General features: G+C 35.9%; 1 protein-coding gene across 1 annotated transcript; it reads right to left on the bottom strand.

The window, feature by feature from the left end:
- Nucleotides 1-2,466: 2,466 nt before the first annotated feature.
- LOC130465555 (uncharacterized) lies at nt 2,467-6,074 on the bottom strand. The gene is made up of 4 exons (XM_056834362.1): nt 5,918-6,074; nt 5,779-5,844; nt 5,549-5,625; nt 2,467-2,562 (listed from the first exon to the last, which is right to left on the bottom strand). The coding sequence occupies exons 1-4, from the start codon at nt 6,045-6,047 to the stop codon at nt 2,467-2,469; spliced, it is 369 nt and encodes a 122-aa protein (XP_056690340.1). The 5' UTR covers nt 6,048-6,074.
- Between the last annotated feature and the right edge of the window lie 8,455 nt (nt 6,075-14,529).

The following is a 14,529-nucleotide window of genomic DNA, read 5'->3' as shown; positions in this document are numbered from 1 at the left end:
GGCTGCTTTTGGTCAAAATATGGTTGCACTTATAGTTCACAATGCTCACTGTGCACCCTGTTTTACAAAAAACATATAGTTACAAAAAACATATAGTTCAAATCCATAGAACATATAGTCAATGAACACATAGTTCAAATCCATAGAACATATAGTTCAAATCTTTCGCTAGTACATGTACATTGAAATCGTTCTCAATGTTCATTAGATTTTCAATAAATGTTCAACAGGGTGCACAATGAGCACTGTGCACCCGGATGTATAATCCAAATTGCGGCTTTTGGTGGTGGTAATCTATGTCACTTAACTGAGAACTTTTTCTATAGGCAAATTTGCCAAAAAGGACCTTTTATAGTCCAAAATTTGCGAGAAGACACCTTTTATATTTATTTTTGTCAAAACACACCTAAACCTTAAATTAATTTGTGAGAGACAAAAAAAAAAAGAATTTCTGGCATTGACTCCAAAATTCCGGTGGTTGACCTCACGTGATGGTCACATGCTCTACCACTTTACTACTTGCACCCTTTTCCCACAAAAAATTGAGGTCCTCTGTAAATCAGAAAAAAAAAAAAAAAAAAAAAAAAAAAAAAAAAAAAAAAACTTCCTCTCTGTTCTTCTTCCTCCCAGACTCAACGATCCAAAAAATTGGGATTCCCCTCTGCAAATTTTATTGAACAGTGAGTGACTTCAATCATCTCCAACATAATTTGATTCTCCTTGCGAAGTATTAGGTAAGAATTTGCTTTAAGTTTGTGGAATTTCCTAGTCGAAAAATTAGGGTTTTTTTTCTCCAAATCTGTAATTCAATTAGGGTTTTTTTTTTCTTTAATTGCAGTAACTATGGGTCGAATGAATGACGTGAAATGTGAATGTGGGTTTCCTGTTGCCAAGAGGACTGCTTGGACCCATGAAAACCCGGGAAGAAAGTTCATTGCTCGTAAATTCTACAATCCTGAAACTAGGCAAAGGGGGTGCGAAAAAATCGATTGGCTTGATGAAGGTATTGTTGATTGGCAAAGGGATGTTACCAATGTGCTTGTAGCAGAAAAACATAGGTTGTCCACTGATCTTGCCATTATGAGGAACAGATTAGCTTGCATTGAACAAGAGAAGCTTAGGCTAATCGAAGAGGTTGACAGATTGAAGAAGAACAAGGGCATGTTGATGGATGCTTGGGGGTCTGAGAAGGCTGGCTTGAGTCAGAATAAGCTAATGGGGGTGATTTGTGTGTGTGCAATTGTGTCTGTCTTTTTTAGTTTCACTACAATCAAGCTATTCAGGTAGATGATAGGATGAACTTAATCGGTATGTTAGGCAATTAAGAAGCTAGATTGGGTTACATTCTTCATTGTAATGCCTTCGTAGTTTAATGGCTTGGTACGTTGTAATCAAACCAATTTGGTTATGAATGAATGGAAAATTTGCCTCGATTTAATTTCCAAAATGAATCGGACTCGTATTTTTCGGAAAGTTTGCCTCGTTATAATTTTGGTAGTGCTCGAATAAAATATATTATTCGTATTTAAGGGAATTTATTTCGTTACCAAAACATGCTCGTAATAAGATATCGTAGAGTAATTTTCCAAAAGAAATCAAAGTTGTCAAAATGGCTAATGTTGACTTTCAAATACCAAAGTTGACTTATATAAGATGTCAAGAAAATAGAGTTTTTGCAAGTTGTCAAATACCAAAGTTGCAGCCAAAAGAAATCTAAGTTGTCAAATAACAAATGTTGACTTACAAGTACCAAAGTTGACTCGAGTTTCATCAGCAAAATAAAAGCAATGTTACACTAAACTACCACCCAAAATAAAAGCAACCACTGCATTCACTAGAGGAAAAAACCTCAAGTGCGGGCTCATTTTAAGGGGTTTAGTGCGGGCTTTTACATGTGCAGCACATGGCCTGCCCGCACTTGGCATTTCTCAAGTGCTGCCAATATATGAGCCCGCACAAAACTATTTTTGTGCTGCCAATTTAGGAAATGTGCCCGCACTTGACAACTTTGTGCTGCCAATTTTCGAATACGTGCCCGCACTTGACAAACTTTGTGCTGCCAATTTTTTAAATATGCCCGCACTTGACAACTTTTGTGCTGCCAATTTTTAAAATGAGCCCGCACTTGACAAACTTTGTGCTGGCAATTTTGTAAATGAGCCCGCACTTGACAACTTTTGTGTTGCCAATTTTGGGAATGAGCCCGCACTTGTGATATATATACGAGCCTATAAACGAGCCGTATTTGTTATATATCCTATTTTCCTGCCACATATTTTATATAATTGGACCACGCCACTAGTTAACCTCCATACATCATATAAAAAAGTACCCAATTATATAGATAATTAAATTGTACAGTTGAAAACTCTATTACATAACAGTCATAAAAAACTAGCATCCGTAACCTAAAATTCATTACAAAGAAATATCAAAAACAATACTAAAATTCACTACAAGAAAATATCAAAGACAATCACTAGAAATGATGTTTGCCAACTTTTCTCGAATTTCATTTATCTCTTCAATCGTGAAAGGCTCCTCCCTCGAATTTTTGAGTACCTTACAAAGATCGACAATAAAAAAACATATGTATACTTTAGTTAGTTATATTATAAATATTGTATCGTAAAATAAAGTAAGACTTAATTTGCTCATACCAATGAAATAAAGAATAAAATTGTCGTTTTCGATCCAAACTCTTAACTAATGAACCTATATAGATATTCTAAACCTTTTAAATGTTTAACATATTGTTTTATGTTTATAAGTCTCATTATTACCCAATTTGGTCAAGTTATGCACAATTAAGGGTCGTTTAATCGTTATATGTAGACCTGTCAAACGGGTCGGTCGGGTCGGGTTGTAAAAAATTATTTTCGGGTTCGGGTTAGATCGGGTCGGTCACTTTCGGGTTCGGGTTTACAAATGCTTGTTCAAGACCCAGAACTTTCGGGTTCGGGTCGACCCAACGGGTTGAGAGATTTTAAAACGCGCATTATATTTTCATTAAATTAGGTGATAAATATACAAAATATGGGCACAAATTAACAAATTTTCCTACATAAGTTTATATTTAGTCAAATTCAACTGTAAAATGGCGTATAATTCAAATTAAAATCATATTACACACAATAATAGTAAAAAACAGCGTGTTTATTATGCTTAAATTTTCTCATAATCGCATTTATTACTATAAATACAACGATTTTCATTCGGTCGGGTCCAAAACGGGTTCGGTCGGGTTTTGACCCATTACTTTTCGGGTTGCTCGGGTTCGGATAAAATCGGGTTACGGGTCGCAAAATCTTGTTCAGGACCCAGTATTTTCGGGTCGGGTTCGGATCGGTTTTCGGGTCGGGTCGATTTTTGACAGGTCTAGTTATATGTAATAATTTTACTAACATTGTCGTTTTTGCTCCTAACTTTTAACTAATGAACCTAAAAAGGTATTCCAAACCATATAATTGTTTAACATACTTGGTTTTATGTTTCTAAGTCTCATTCTTACCTAGTTTGGTCAAGTAATGCATATTTAAGGGTCGTTTGATCGTTATATGTCATATTTTGACTAAAATTGTCGTTTTCGCTCCTAACTCTTAACTAATGAACCTAAAAAGGTATTTGAAGCCATATACATGGTTAACATACTTGTTTTAATGTTTCTAAGTCTCATTCTTACCTAGTTTGGTCAAGTAATGCATATTTAAGGGTCGTTTGATCGTTATATGTCATATTTTGACTAAAATTGTCGTTTTCGCTCCTAACTCTTAACTAATGAACCTAAAAAGGTATTTTAAGCCATATACATGGTTAACATACTTGTTTTTATGTTTCTAAGTCTCATTCTTACCTATTTTGGTCAAGTTATGCACATTTAAGGGTCTTTTGATCCTTATATGTCATATTTTGACTAAAATTTTCGTTTTCGCTCCTAATTCTTAACTAATGGACCTAAAAAGGTATTTTAAACCATATACATGTTTAACATGATTGGTTTTATGTTTCTAAGTCTCATTCTTACCTATTTTGGTCAAGTAATGCACATTTAAGGGTCGTTTGATCCTTATATGTCATATTTTGACTAAAATTGTCGTTTTCGCTCCTAATTCTTAACTAATGGACCTAAAAAGGTATTTGAAACCATATACATGTTTAACATACTTGTTTTATGTTTCTAAGTCTCATTCATACCTATTTTGGTCAAGTTATGCACATTTAAGGGTCGTTTGATTGTTATATGTCATATTTTGACTAAAATTGTAGTTTTCGCTCCTAACTCTTAACTAATGAATCTAAAAAGGTATTTGAAACCATATACATGTTTAAAATACTTGGTTTTATGTTTCTAAGTCTGATTCTTACCTATTTTGGTCAAGTAATGCACATTTAAGGGTCGTTTGATCCTTATATGTCATATTTTGACTAAAATTGTCGTTTTCGCTCCTAACTCTTAACTAATGAACCTAAAAAAGTATTTGAAACCATATACATGTTTAACATACTTGGTTTTATGTTTCTAAGTCTGATTCTTACCTATTTTGGTCAAGTTATGCACATTTAAGGGTCGTTTGATTGTTATATGTCATATTTTGACTAAAATTGTAGTTTTCGCTCCTAACTCTTAACTAATGAATCTAAAAAGGTATTTGAAACCATATACATGTTTAACATACTTGGTTTTATGTTTCTAAGTCTGATTCTTACCTATTTTGGTCAAGTAATGCACATTTAAGGGTCGTTTGATCCTTATATGTCATATTTTGACTAAAATTGTCGTTTTCGCTCCTAACTCTTAACTAATGAACCTAAAAAAGTATTTGAAACCATATACATGTTTAACATACTTGTTTTTATGTTTATAAGTCCCATTCTTACCTATTTTGGTCAAGTTATGCACATTTAAGGGTCGTTTGATCGTTATATGTCATATTTTGACTAAAATTGTCGTTTTCGCTCCTAACTCCTAACTAATGAACCTAAAAAGGTATTCCAAACCATATAAATGTTTAACATATATGGTTTTAAGTTTCTAAGTCTAACTCTTACCTAGTTTGGTCAAGTTATGCACATTTAAGGGTCGTTTGATCGTTATATGTCATATTTTGACTAAAATTGTCGTTTTCTTTCCTAACTCTTAACTAATGAACCTAAAAAGGTATTTGAAACCATATACATGTTTAACATACTTGGTTTTATGTTTCTAAGTCTCATTCTTACTTAGTTTTGTCAAGTTATACACATGTAAGGGTCGTTTAATCGTTATATGTCATATTTTGACTAAAATTGTCGTTTTTGCTCCTAGCTCTTAACTAATGAATTTAAATAGATATTCTAAACCTTTTACATGCTTAATATACTTAGGTTTATGTTTATAATTCTCATTATTACCTAATCTGGTCAAGTTATGCACATTTAAGGGTCGTTTGATTGTTATATGTCATTATTTTGACTAAAATTGTCGTTTTCGCTCTTAACTCTTAACGAATGAATCTAAATAGATATTCTAAACCTTTTACCTAAATTGATAAAGAAAAATTCCATATACCTCATAAATCTCTTGTAACTTATTCACGATGTCCCCATCTTCATATTTACCAAATAGCGAAGATGTCATGCAAACACCTATAGAACCCGTGAGAAAAAAGAGTAAGATGTTACCAACCAAAAGCAAAGTACATTAAAAAAAACAGAAGTGTCAAGTTGGAACTTTTTCAATTTATTGAACATGCATGCTTTGCGCTTTACGAAATATGATAACTGGTTGGAAACATCTACCTTGCATAGAAAGAAAACGAAGTTCTTGATTTGTTGATACAACAATCTCAACAAGGCGATCATCCACTGCAACACAATTATCTTCAGTAAAGTACTTATCTCTTACGAAAAGAACATATAATTGGGAAAGAAAGCATACACTGCTGCCACAAGTGTTTCCTTGGCCACACTAACTTCGCAAACCCAACAAGGTGCTGGAGTTTATTACATATATCAACATAACAGGGTATAATACTACAAAACAGATTGCTGAGCCAAGTTGATCTCATCCAGCAAAACCCATGATCTCATATTTAAATCCTACAAATGCAAATCATACACATTGTAATATTTGTAATCTAACAGAAAATATTCTAGCTTCACTAGAGGAAAATATTTGTAATCTAACAGAAAATATTCTAACTCCTCTGAGAAAACACTGTAACTCAACAAAGCATACAAATTTCTGGCAAAGTAATAAGGGCAGCTCAACCTAGCGGGGCCGGGAGCTTTAGTATTTAAGCTTGTATTACAGCTCTTGGAGCACATAATGAAATGAGAGAAAATCTAGGTTGAACCATTTATAGCATTCTCAAATATTTCCTCAATGAACTAACTGCTTAATTACAGTCTAAACATCAGAAATAAAAGTATATTTATCTTTCATCTACCTTTTCTAGATTTTAGTTGCTTAAAAATTTACTTTCATGTCAAAACTCACAACACAAACACAATTACTCCAGTAATAATTCTTGACATACTAAACCCACATCTTTGAAAAAAATACCCCGGAATTAGTCCCTTGGTCATGGTTCCTCCAATAATAGTTCTCCATAATTATTAATGGCAATCAAGGCGAGGCTTTAGTCTGAAAAATCACGATCTGCAATGTTATGACCTAGAAGACCACAGAAAATGAACTAAGCCTATACATGTGTGTGTAGAGGTGTTTCTTGCTCGTCAGTACTTAAAGTAACCATTTCCTCAATTACTCCTTGTACGTGTTTAATCACATAATAGCAATATCACACCATACATATTGTGCCCGTGATCGTGTTTTTTGTGAGTCGGTGTGTGCATTATGCCATTATATATACATGTGTGTGAGTGTGAGTCCATAGAAAATGAAAAATATTACACCATACATATATCAAGTTCTTCGCAGTATCTAGAGCAGTACACAGCTGCAAGGAGGGGATGATAAAACAAGAAAATAAAATTAGTCGTCAGCTGAATACAACATCAAAGTGTGACGACACATGCCCTTGGCCCCTTGCAGAGGAAAGAAATGCAAGCAGTTGAGAGCTAACAAGTTTACAACCAATGAAAGCATATATGAGTAATATCTTAGATCAATGACTGTAATTTGACTGTAATTAAGCTAACCAGTTCAAGGCAAGATCATAGATTATAAACGATTAATACTATATGACAAATACACCTCAACTGTATCTAAGCTAACCAATTCAATGCAAGTCTGTATAACATACACCAAATCCTATATCTTGGAACAACTCTGGCCAATTCAAATCCAGCTAAAGTTCATGTACAGCTAACAAAATCCTATTCAAATCCAAAACCACCAACAAATGCCAAAATCAAACAATCTGAACCCCAGCATACATCACCAGTGAACACAATTGCAATTCGAACAATAAAAAAAAAGTTTTAAAAATCAAAACAAAACCCTAAAAAATCAAAAGTTAAGAGAAATCAACAATAACTAAAAAAATAAACACTAGAATCGAACTTTTCAATGCAAAGCATCATATCAGAAACACGAATCGCCAAAAAAATGGAAAACAAATTGAAGAACAAACGTGAGTTAAATCGATCCGGAAGTAGGTAGAAGCAAAATCGAGCACGCAATCGAAAAACCTTGAAAAATTAGGCATTCGTCATTACAGTAACAAGATTATAGGAAAAAAAATTAATTTTAAATTACAAACCTAAAAGAGATAAGGATGAGCGATGCCTGTGTGCTGCGGCCGCGGCGAGAAGAGGAAGAATTCGCCGGTTGGGGAACATCGTTGGCGACGCGACTAGTCGTGCCGGTGTATGCTGAGTGATGTTGTTGAGTTTTGCGCCCAGAGAACCAGAGAGGGGGAGGAACAGAGAAACCAGAGAAGAGGGAAGGAGGAGAGAAAAGGGAAAAGCAGTAACCTGAGAAGAGGAAGTGGGGAAGTGGGGAAGCGTGAAATGAAATAAAATTGGAAAATATTTTGTGCGGGTCATTTGTGAAATAAGCCCGCACTTGAACTCAAGTGCTGCCAATTTTTTAAAATGAGCCCGCACTTGTGAAATTATTTTTTAATTTTTTTTTTTTTTTGCTCTCAAGTGCTGCCAATTTACTAAATGAGCCGCACTTGAAGAGAAGCACATGTCGATTTTTCTACTAGTGATTCACTACACTAAACTTGCTGACTTGCTGCAGACAACAAACTAACTCCTTAATCTTGCTGCTGACTTGCTAACAAACTAACACCCTAATCTTGCTGCTGACTTGGGTTAACTGCAGGAGCATTTGGGGAAGATTGAACCACCATGGGTTCCTGAGTTGCAGCCTGACCATCTACATTTTGAACTGTTGCAGAGGTTGAAGTAGCCACTGTTTCAGTAGGTGGTGCAGGCATAGGACACTTTGGTTTGTAGTGTCCAAGGCCACCACATCTGCTGCACTTATTCTGTCTCTTTGCTGTCTTGACAGGCTGCTTGTCTTCATTCTCTCCAGCTCCCTTTTTCCTCTTGTGCTTGCTTGGCCTCCCAGGCATTTTTCTGTAAGGAGGAGGCAATGGACCTGGGTAGGGTGTTTGATCCCACTGGTTCTGACCAGGCATACCTTTGAATGGTGGGGCATAAGACTTAGCATAGGTTTGAATATGATAGGCAGGGTGGATGAAGTCTTCGTAGTTTAGCCTCTTTGTTTGGATACAGGCCAATGCATGCCAGCAAGGTATTCCCATTAGACTCCATCTGTAGCATCAACACACTTTAGTTTTCAAGTTGACAACAAATGTGTCCTGGTCATGGTCCACCTCAAACTCAAGTAAGTCATCTTGTCTTATTCTCATGTTATGCACTTGTTGAAGACCCTGCTGCACCATCTTAACAACAGAAGGCATAATAACTCCTTTGAAGTTCTTCAATCCTTCCCTTTTTGAGGTGAATCTTTCCATGACATACCTCCTAACCCATTCCATTAGCTGTAGGATTGGTTTTTCCCTTGCCTCCCTCAACACATTATTAAAGCTCTCACAACAGTTGTTTAGGAGCATTCCTGACTTGGAAGCAGTGTTGAACCCATGTCTAGACCAGTGAGCTGTGTTGATCTCATCCAAGTACTTAAATGCTTCAACATTCAATTCCTTTATAGCTGCCATGTGAGTGTTGAAATGGTGCTGGAAACAACATATGTATGGAGTTAGTTCAAGCCTGATGCAGACCTACCACATTATGCAGAATCAGAGAAAGCAAGCAGAGAGAAGAATATGTATATGTATACCTTAGTGGATGATCTAGCTGCCTTCCAGAAATGTTCTTTGTATATTACACCAGGAAACTTGCTTTTGAAGTTAGTCCAGATATGCCTACAACAGTATCTGGTTTCTGCATTTGGCATGACTATTCTGAAAGCATCAAGCAAACCCTGCAACACCAAGAAACCATGAATGCATTGAAAAAGGGGGATATGGAGATCAGAAGTTTTGTTTCATTTTGAATTAAATGGAAAGGTCAAAGTTGGCCAAGTTTGAAATATTTAAGACTCGGGTTTGAAATCGGACACGGACAAGTTAAATATGGTCAAACATGGTCAAGTTTGAAATATTTAAGACTCGGGATTGAAATCGGACACGAACAAGTTAAATGTAGTCAAACATGGTCAAGTTTGAAATATTTAAGACTCGGGTTTGAAATCGGACACGAACAAGTTAAATGTAGTCAAACATGGTCAAGTTTGAAATATTTAAGACTCGGGTTTGAAATCGGACACGAACAAGTTAAATGTAGTCAAACATGGTCAACTTTAAATTTTTAAGACTCGGGTTTGAAATCGGACACGGTCAAGTTAATATTGTCAAACATGGTCAACTTTAAATTTTTAAGACTCGGGTTTGAAATCGGACACGATCAAGTTAATATGGTCAAACTAACTACACAACAGCATAAAACAACATATGTAGGTGAGTTAAATGGATTGTACCTTCTGTCTGTCAGACATGTAGGTGAGTTCTTCCTTCTCATGAACCCAAGTCACAGAGTCAGCCACGGAAATGATGTCTGCCCTCAGTAGCTCCAAAAACCAGCACCAAGTTTCAGCATTTTCAGTCTCCACCACTGCCCATGCTACAGGGAAGATGTTATTGTTCCCATCCTTCCCTACTGCAGTCAACAATATACCAGGATATGGTCCCCTCAAATGTGCCCCATCAACACCTATTATTGGCCTGCACCCAGCCTAAAAACCCTCTTTGCAAGCTTGCAAACACACATATAATCTCTGAAACAATGGAGGTGGGTTTTCTATGCCTTGTACCTTCACTACAGCTGTGCTTCCCGGGTTATACTTCATAATAGCTGCTGCATAGTCCCATACCCTTTTGTACTCTAAGCTAGCATCCCCAAATATCATTTTCAAAGCTAAAGACTTGCTGTAATATGCCTTGTAATACCCTATTTCTGACTTCACCTCCCTCATTGCTCTCCTAATAAATGCTTTCACTTTTGTGTTTGGTTCATCCCTCCAATCCTCTAAGTATCTCTCAGCTAGGTACTTTGAGGTAACCTTAGGGTTGTTAAACTGCCACCCACATATATGCTCTGGCCTTATACTCTTTATTTGCCAATTGTCCTCTCCTTTCAATTTTCTTGCATGAATCTTAAATCTGCACTTTCTCTTCTGTTTGCAAACACACTTCACACTCCTACCTCCCCTCACTGGACAGCCACACCTATTTGCACAATACACAGAAACTCTACTCCTATTGTTATGCAAGTAGTAGTAATTATACCCTTTGTCTATAGCATTGTACCTAATTGCCTTCCTCAAAACAGTGTTTGATGGAAACTTTAATCCCTTAAACAACTCAAATGGCTTTTAAAATCTACACTTGGATTGAAACAAAGATAATTTGGTCCTTCATCATCTGACCCAATTATGCTAACAACTTCATTATCACTATCATTAAGCTCTACATCATCACCAATGTCAAACCCAACCTCATCTTCATCTTCTTCTTGTTCCCCTTCTCCTTCTTGCACTCCTCCTACAGTCCTTGCAACACTCTCTGTTATATCTTGTTCCACAAACTTGTGGAAAAAATCATCATCACTGTCATCTTCATAGTCACCCTCACTCAACAATACATCACTGTCATTATCCAACTCAGACACAACTCTACCCTCCTTCACAACTACCTCCTCACCCTCACCCCCAGCTGAATTTGATATTTGCTCACCTGTTTCTGCTATTTCCTGACCCTCAACAGCTCTCTCCTCAGCTCCTGCAAATGTTCCCTTAACCCCAACTGACCTAGATCTATGCTCACCTGATCCAGCTGACTTCTGACTCTCACTCACAGCTCTATCCTCAGTCACAACAGGTAATTTTTGTTTCAATAATGCCTCCTTTTCAGCAACTGTTTTCTTAAAAAGGGAGAATGTGGGAATTTTTTGTCTCACTGTAGTAACTGACAGTGGGGGAAATTTGGGTGTGGAATGAAGGAGTGTTGTGGATGGAGTTTGGATAGTGGAAGGGGGTGGGTTTTCTCTGGACAAAATGGAAGGTGGGAGTCCTGTGGACTGATTTGTGGATGGAGGCAATTTGTTTAAGCTTTGAGAATGTGTAGAGTGTTGACTAGAATTAGGGTTTTGACTAGAGCTGCTGACTGTACCGCTGACTAGATGCAACTGTGGGCCCCCTATGTTGTGTCACCACTCAAAGAGTTGCTCCCTCCCCCACTTGATTCAGTTCCACTATCACTATACCACTTCACATGTGCGGGAAAACGACTACGATCATTATACTCCTTTTCAACATGTCCACATACAATTGGTACGACCCATCCTTTTCGGGTGCACTCAAAAACTCGGGAATCTCAACATCACTCTTAATCTCTTTCCTTCCATTCCCATGTAAACTACACCCTCGCCTCCTAAACCATATCTGCCCTACTTCTTCGTATCCCAATTTCCTAATCCAATCTGCAAACTCAAAGTAACATATCTCCTCCACATTTGTATTCAACGACATACCAGCCTTAGGATTATCACCCCTCTCATACGTAGTTTTATTATTCCTAGATACAAACTTACCTCCGTGAAAGAACCTAATTGTAACACCCTCCATCAATTTAAACCAACTTTGTTCTACATTAATCCTACCGTTAAACCTGATGCACATCCAACGAAACACGAAATTCAATTTCCTTCTTATAATCACAAATATGCCAACAACAAAAAATCAACAACACAAATGCCAACAACAGAAATGCCAACAATTCATCAAAGCCAAAATTTACTAATTAAGCAACTTCCTAGATACAAACTTACCCCCGTGAAACAACCTAATTGTAACACCCTCCATCAATTTAAACCAACTTTGTTCTACATTAATCCTACCGTTAAACCTGATGCACATCCAACGAAACACAAAATTCAATTTCCTTCTTATAATCACAAATATGCCAACAACAAAAAATCAACAACACAAATGCCAACAACAGAAATGCCAACAATTCATCAAAGCCAAAATTTACTAATTAAGCAACCAGATTAAACCCAAAATTTTCAACCTTTACAAATCAATTCGTAATTATTCAACCAGATTAAGCCAATACAGACAACCACAATAAGCATCTTTCAATTAGCACATCAACATTAAACCCTAATCAGTTTAATAATCGAATTTTAAGGAACCTAGTTCTAATATTAACAGTCATTACCAAAAACACATGCCTTTCACTAATCACAATTAACTACTAAACTAAGCCCTAAATTTAACAGTAAAATCAAGGTTCAAAAATGGCAATGTACCTTTGTTTGTGAATTACTCTGTAATTCAAGTAGTTGTCTACTCTTGTCTCCTTCCTCTTCCTTTTTCTTGAAGTTGACGCCTTCCCCTTTCCTTTTTTAGCCATGGAAGTACAACCAAGCAGAAGCAAGCAGAAGAAGCAAAAACGCCAAAAAGAGGGGGGGGGGGGGAAGTCAGAATTTTGGGCCAAAAACAGTAAAAATTGATGAACTTAAGTACTAGAAGCATTGATGATAACATACTCTGTTAATTGGCTGAATTTCTCGGTTTCAATGATGACGCTTCATTGATGAGGGTTCATTGAATGCGCTGCAGGGAAGATGAAGAGAATTTCCAGATTTTTTTTTTAGGTTTTCAAAGTCTGTTTTATAAGGCCTCAATTTTTGGAGGGAAAAGGGTGCAAGTAGGGAAATGGTAGAGCATGTCACCATCACGTGAGGTCAACCACCGGAATTTTGGAGTCAATGCCGGAAATTCCTTTTTTTTTGTCTCTCACAAATTAATTTAAGGTTTAGGTGTGTTTTGACAAAAATAAATATAAAAGGTGTCTTCTCGCAAATTTTGGACTATAAAAGGTCCTTTTGGCAAATTTGCCTTTTTTATAATCTTATTTTAACTTATTGTATGGCCGTGGCCGAGGATTTCTAAATTTCAAGTGGCTTGTGTTCATATGGATTTAAGTGAGTATCAATATAGAAAATATAGTACTAATACTAATATTTTAGTACCAACAACTAAAATTGCTCAGAATTACCAATACAAGTCATTTTGTGTTATTGGGACTAAAATATTACGGAGTATGTATTGTTACTAAATTTGATGTATTGGTACTCACTTGTGTCCATATCACTACAACAAATTAAGCTTTTAACAGCGCTTTTTTCATTTAAACACAACACTTATGAAGCGCTGTGAATTACTAGCACTGTTAAAAAAATAATAGCGCTTTTAATAAGCGCTGTTGATGTTACCACATTTAATAGCATTCAATATATAAGCGCTATCAAATCTCCTGTAATGACGAAAACTTTAGTGCAGTAAACAACCAATTTAATATAAATTAAAATTAGTAGGATTTAACTAAAAAACGATGGTATTTGTGAGAGGATTCTATATTTTTCATCGAGCTCTTTTTTTTTATAGCTTATTTTAGTTAATAAAATACCTGTAATAGAAATAAAAGGAACCATTTTAAAGCTTATGCTAATTTAACAATTGAAATAATACAAGTCCATTTCATCTCTATCATATCAAATAAGTGTGTCATTGTCTCATAACTTTAAAATAATATACAACAATCTATTCGAAAAAAAAGAAAGAACTATAAATGTTTTATACTTCTCTTAGCTGAAAAACACGCTAAATTTACAAACTTATAGAGTCAACATAATTAATCCACCACAATGATCACACGGAAAGAACATGACATTGTCAATACTCGTCCTTTGTATCTTAGGACCACTGCGTAAGTCCGGTAGCAAGTGTCAGCACGTCCACCACACTTGTCAGCAATATCACTGCTTGCTGGAAAGACTTGAAATCATCCATACCCATCCTCGGAACACAAAATAAATGCATGACATTAGACCTTCACTTTGATAAAAACAGCAGAACATTTCGATCTTAGAAGATTTATGTACTTGGGCATCCTATATTATTTCAATTAGCAGATTCTACAGCTCAGCAAAATAAATATGAATAGGTCTGAGAGGCCTTTCATAACAGAGGGAACATAAAAAATT

The sequence above is a fragment of the Spinacia oleracea genome, chromosome 1 (genome assembly GCF_020520425.1).
Source record: "Spinacia oleracea cultivar Varoflay chromosome 1, BTI_SOV_V1, whole genome shotgun sequence".
NCBI lineage: Eukaryota > Viridiplantae > Streptophyta > Magnoliopsida > Caryophyllales > Amaranthaceae > Spinacia > Spinacia oleracea.
Note: the sequence above shows the minus strand (reverse complement) of the source record. Positions and strands in the feature narration are given on the sequence as shown.

Excerpts from the sequence above, each read along its gene's own strand:
- LOC130465555 (XM_056834362.1), bottom strand. The coding sequence starts at position 6,047 with ATGAGATCAACTTGGCTCAGCAATCTGTTTTGTAGTATTATACCCTGT. Across the intron at positions 5,845-5,917 it reads GAAACACTTGTGGCAGCAGT|TGGATGATCGCCTTGTTGAG; the intron begins GTATGCTTTCTT and ends ATTGTGTTGCAG. Across the intron at positions 2,563-5,548 it reads AGTTACAAGAGATTTATGAG|GTACTCAAAAATTCGAGGGA; the intron begins GTATATGGAATT and ends GATCTTTGTAAG.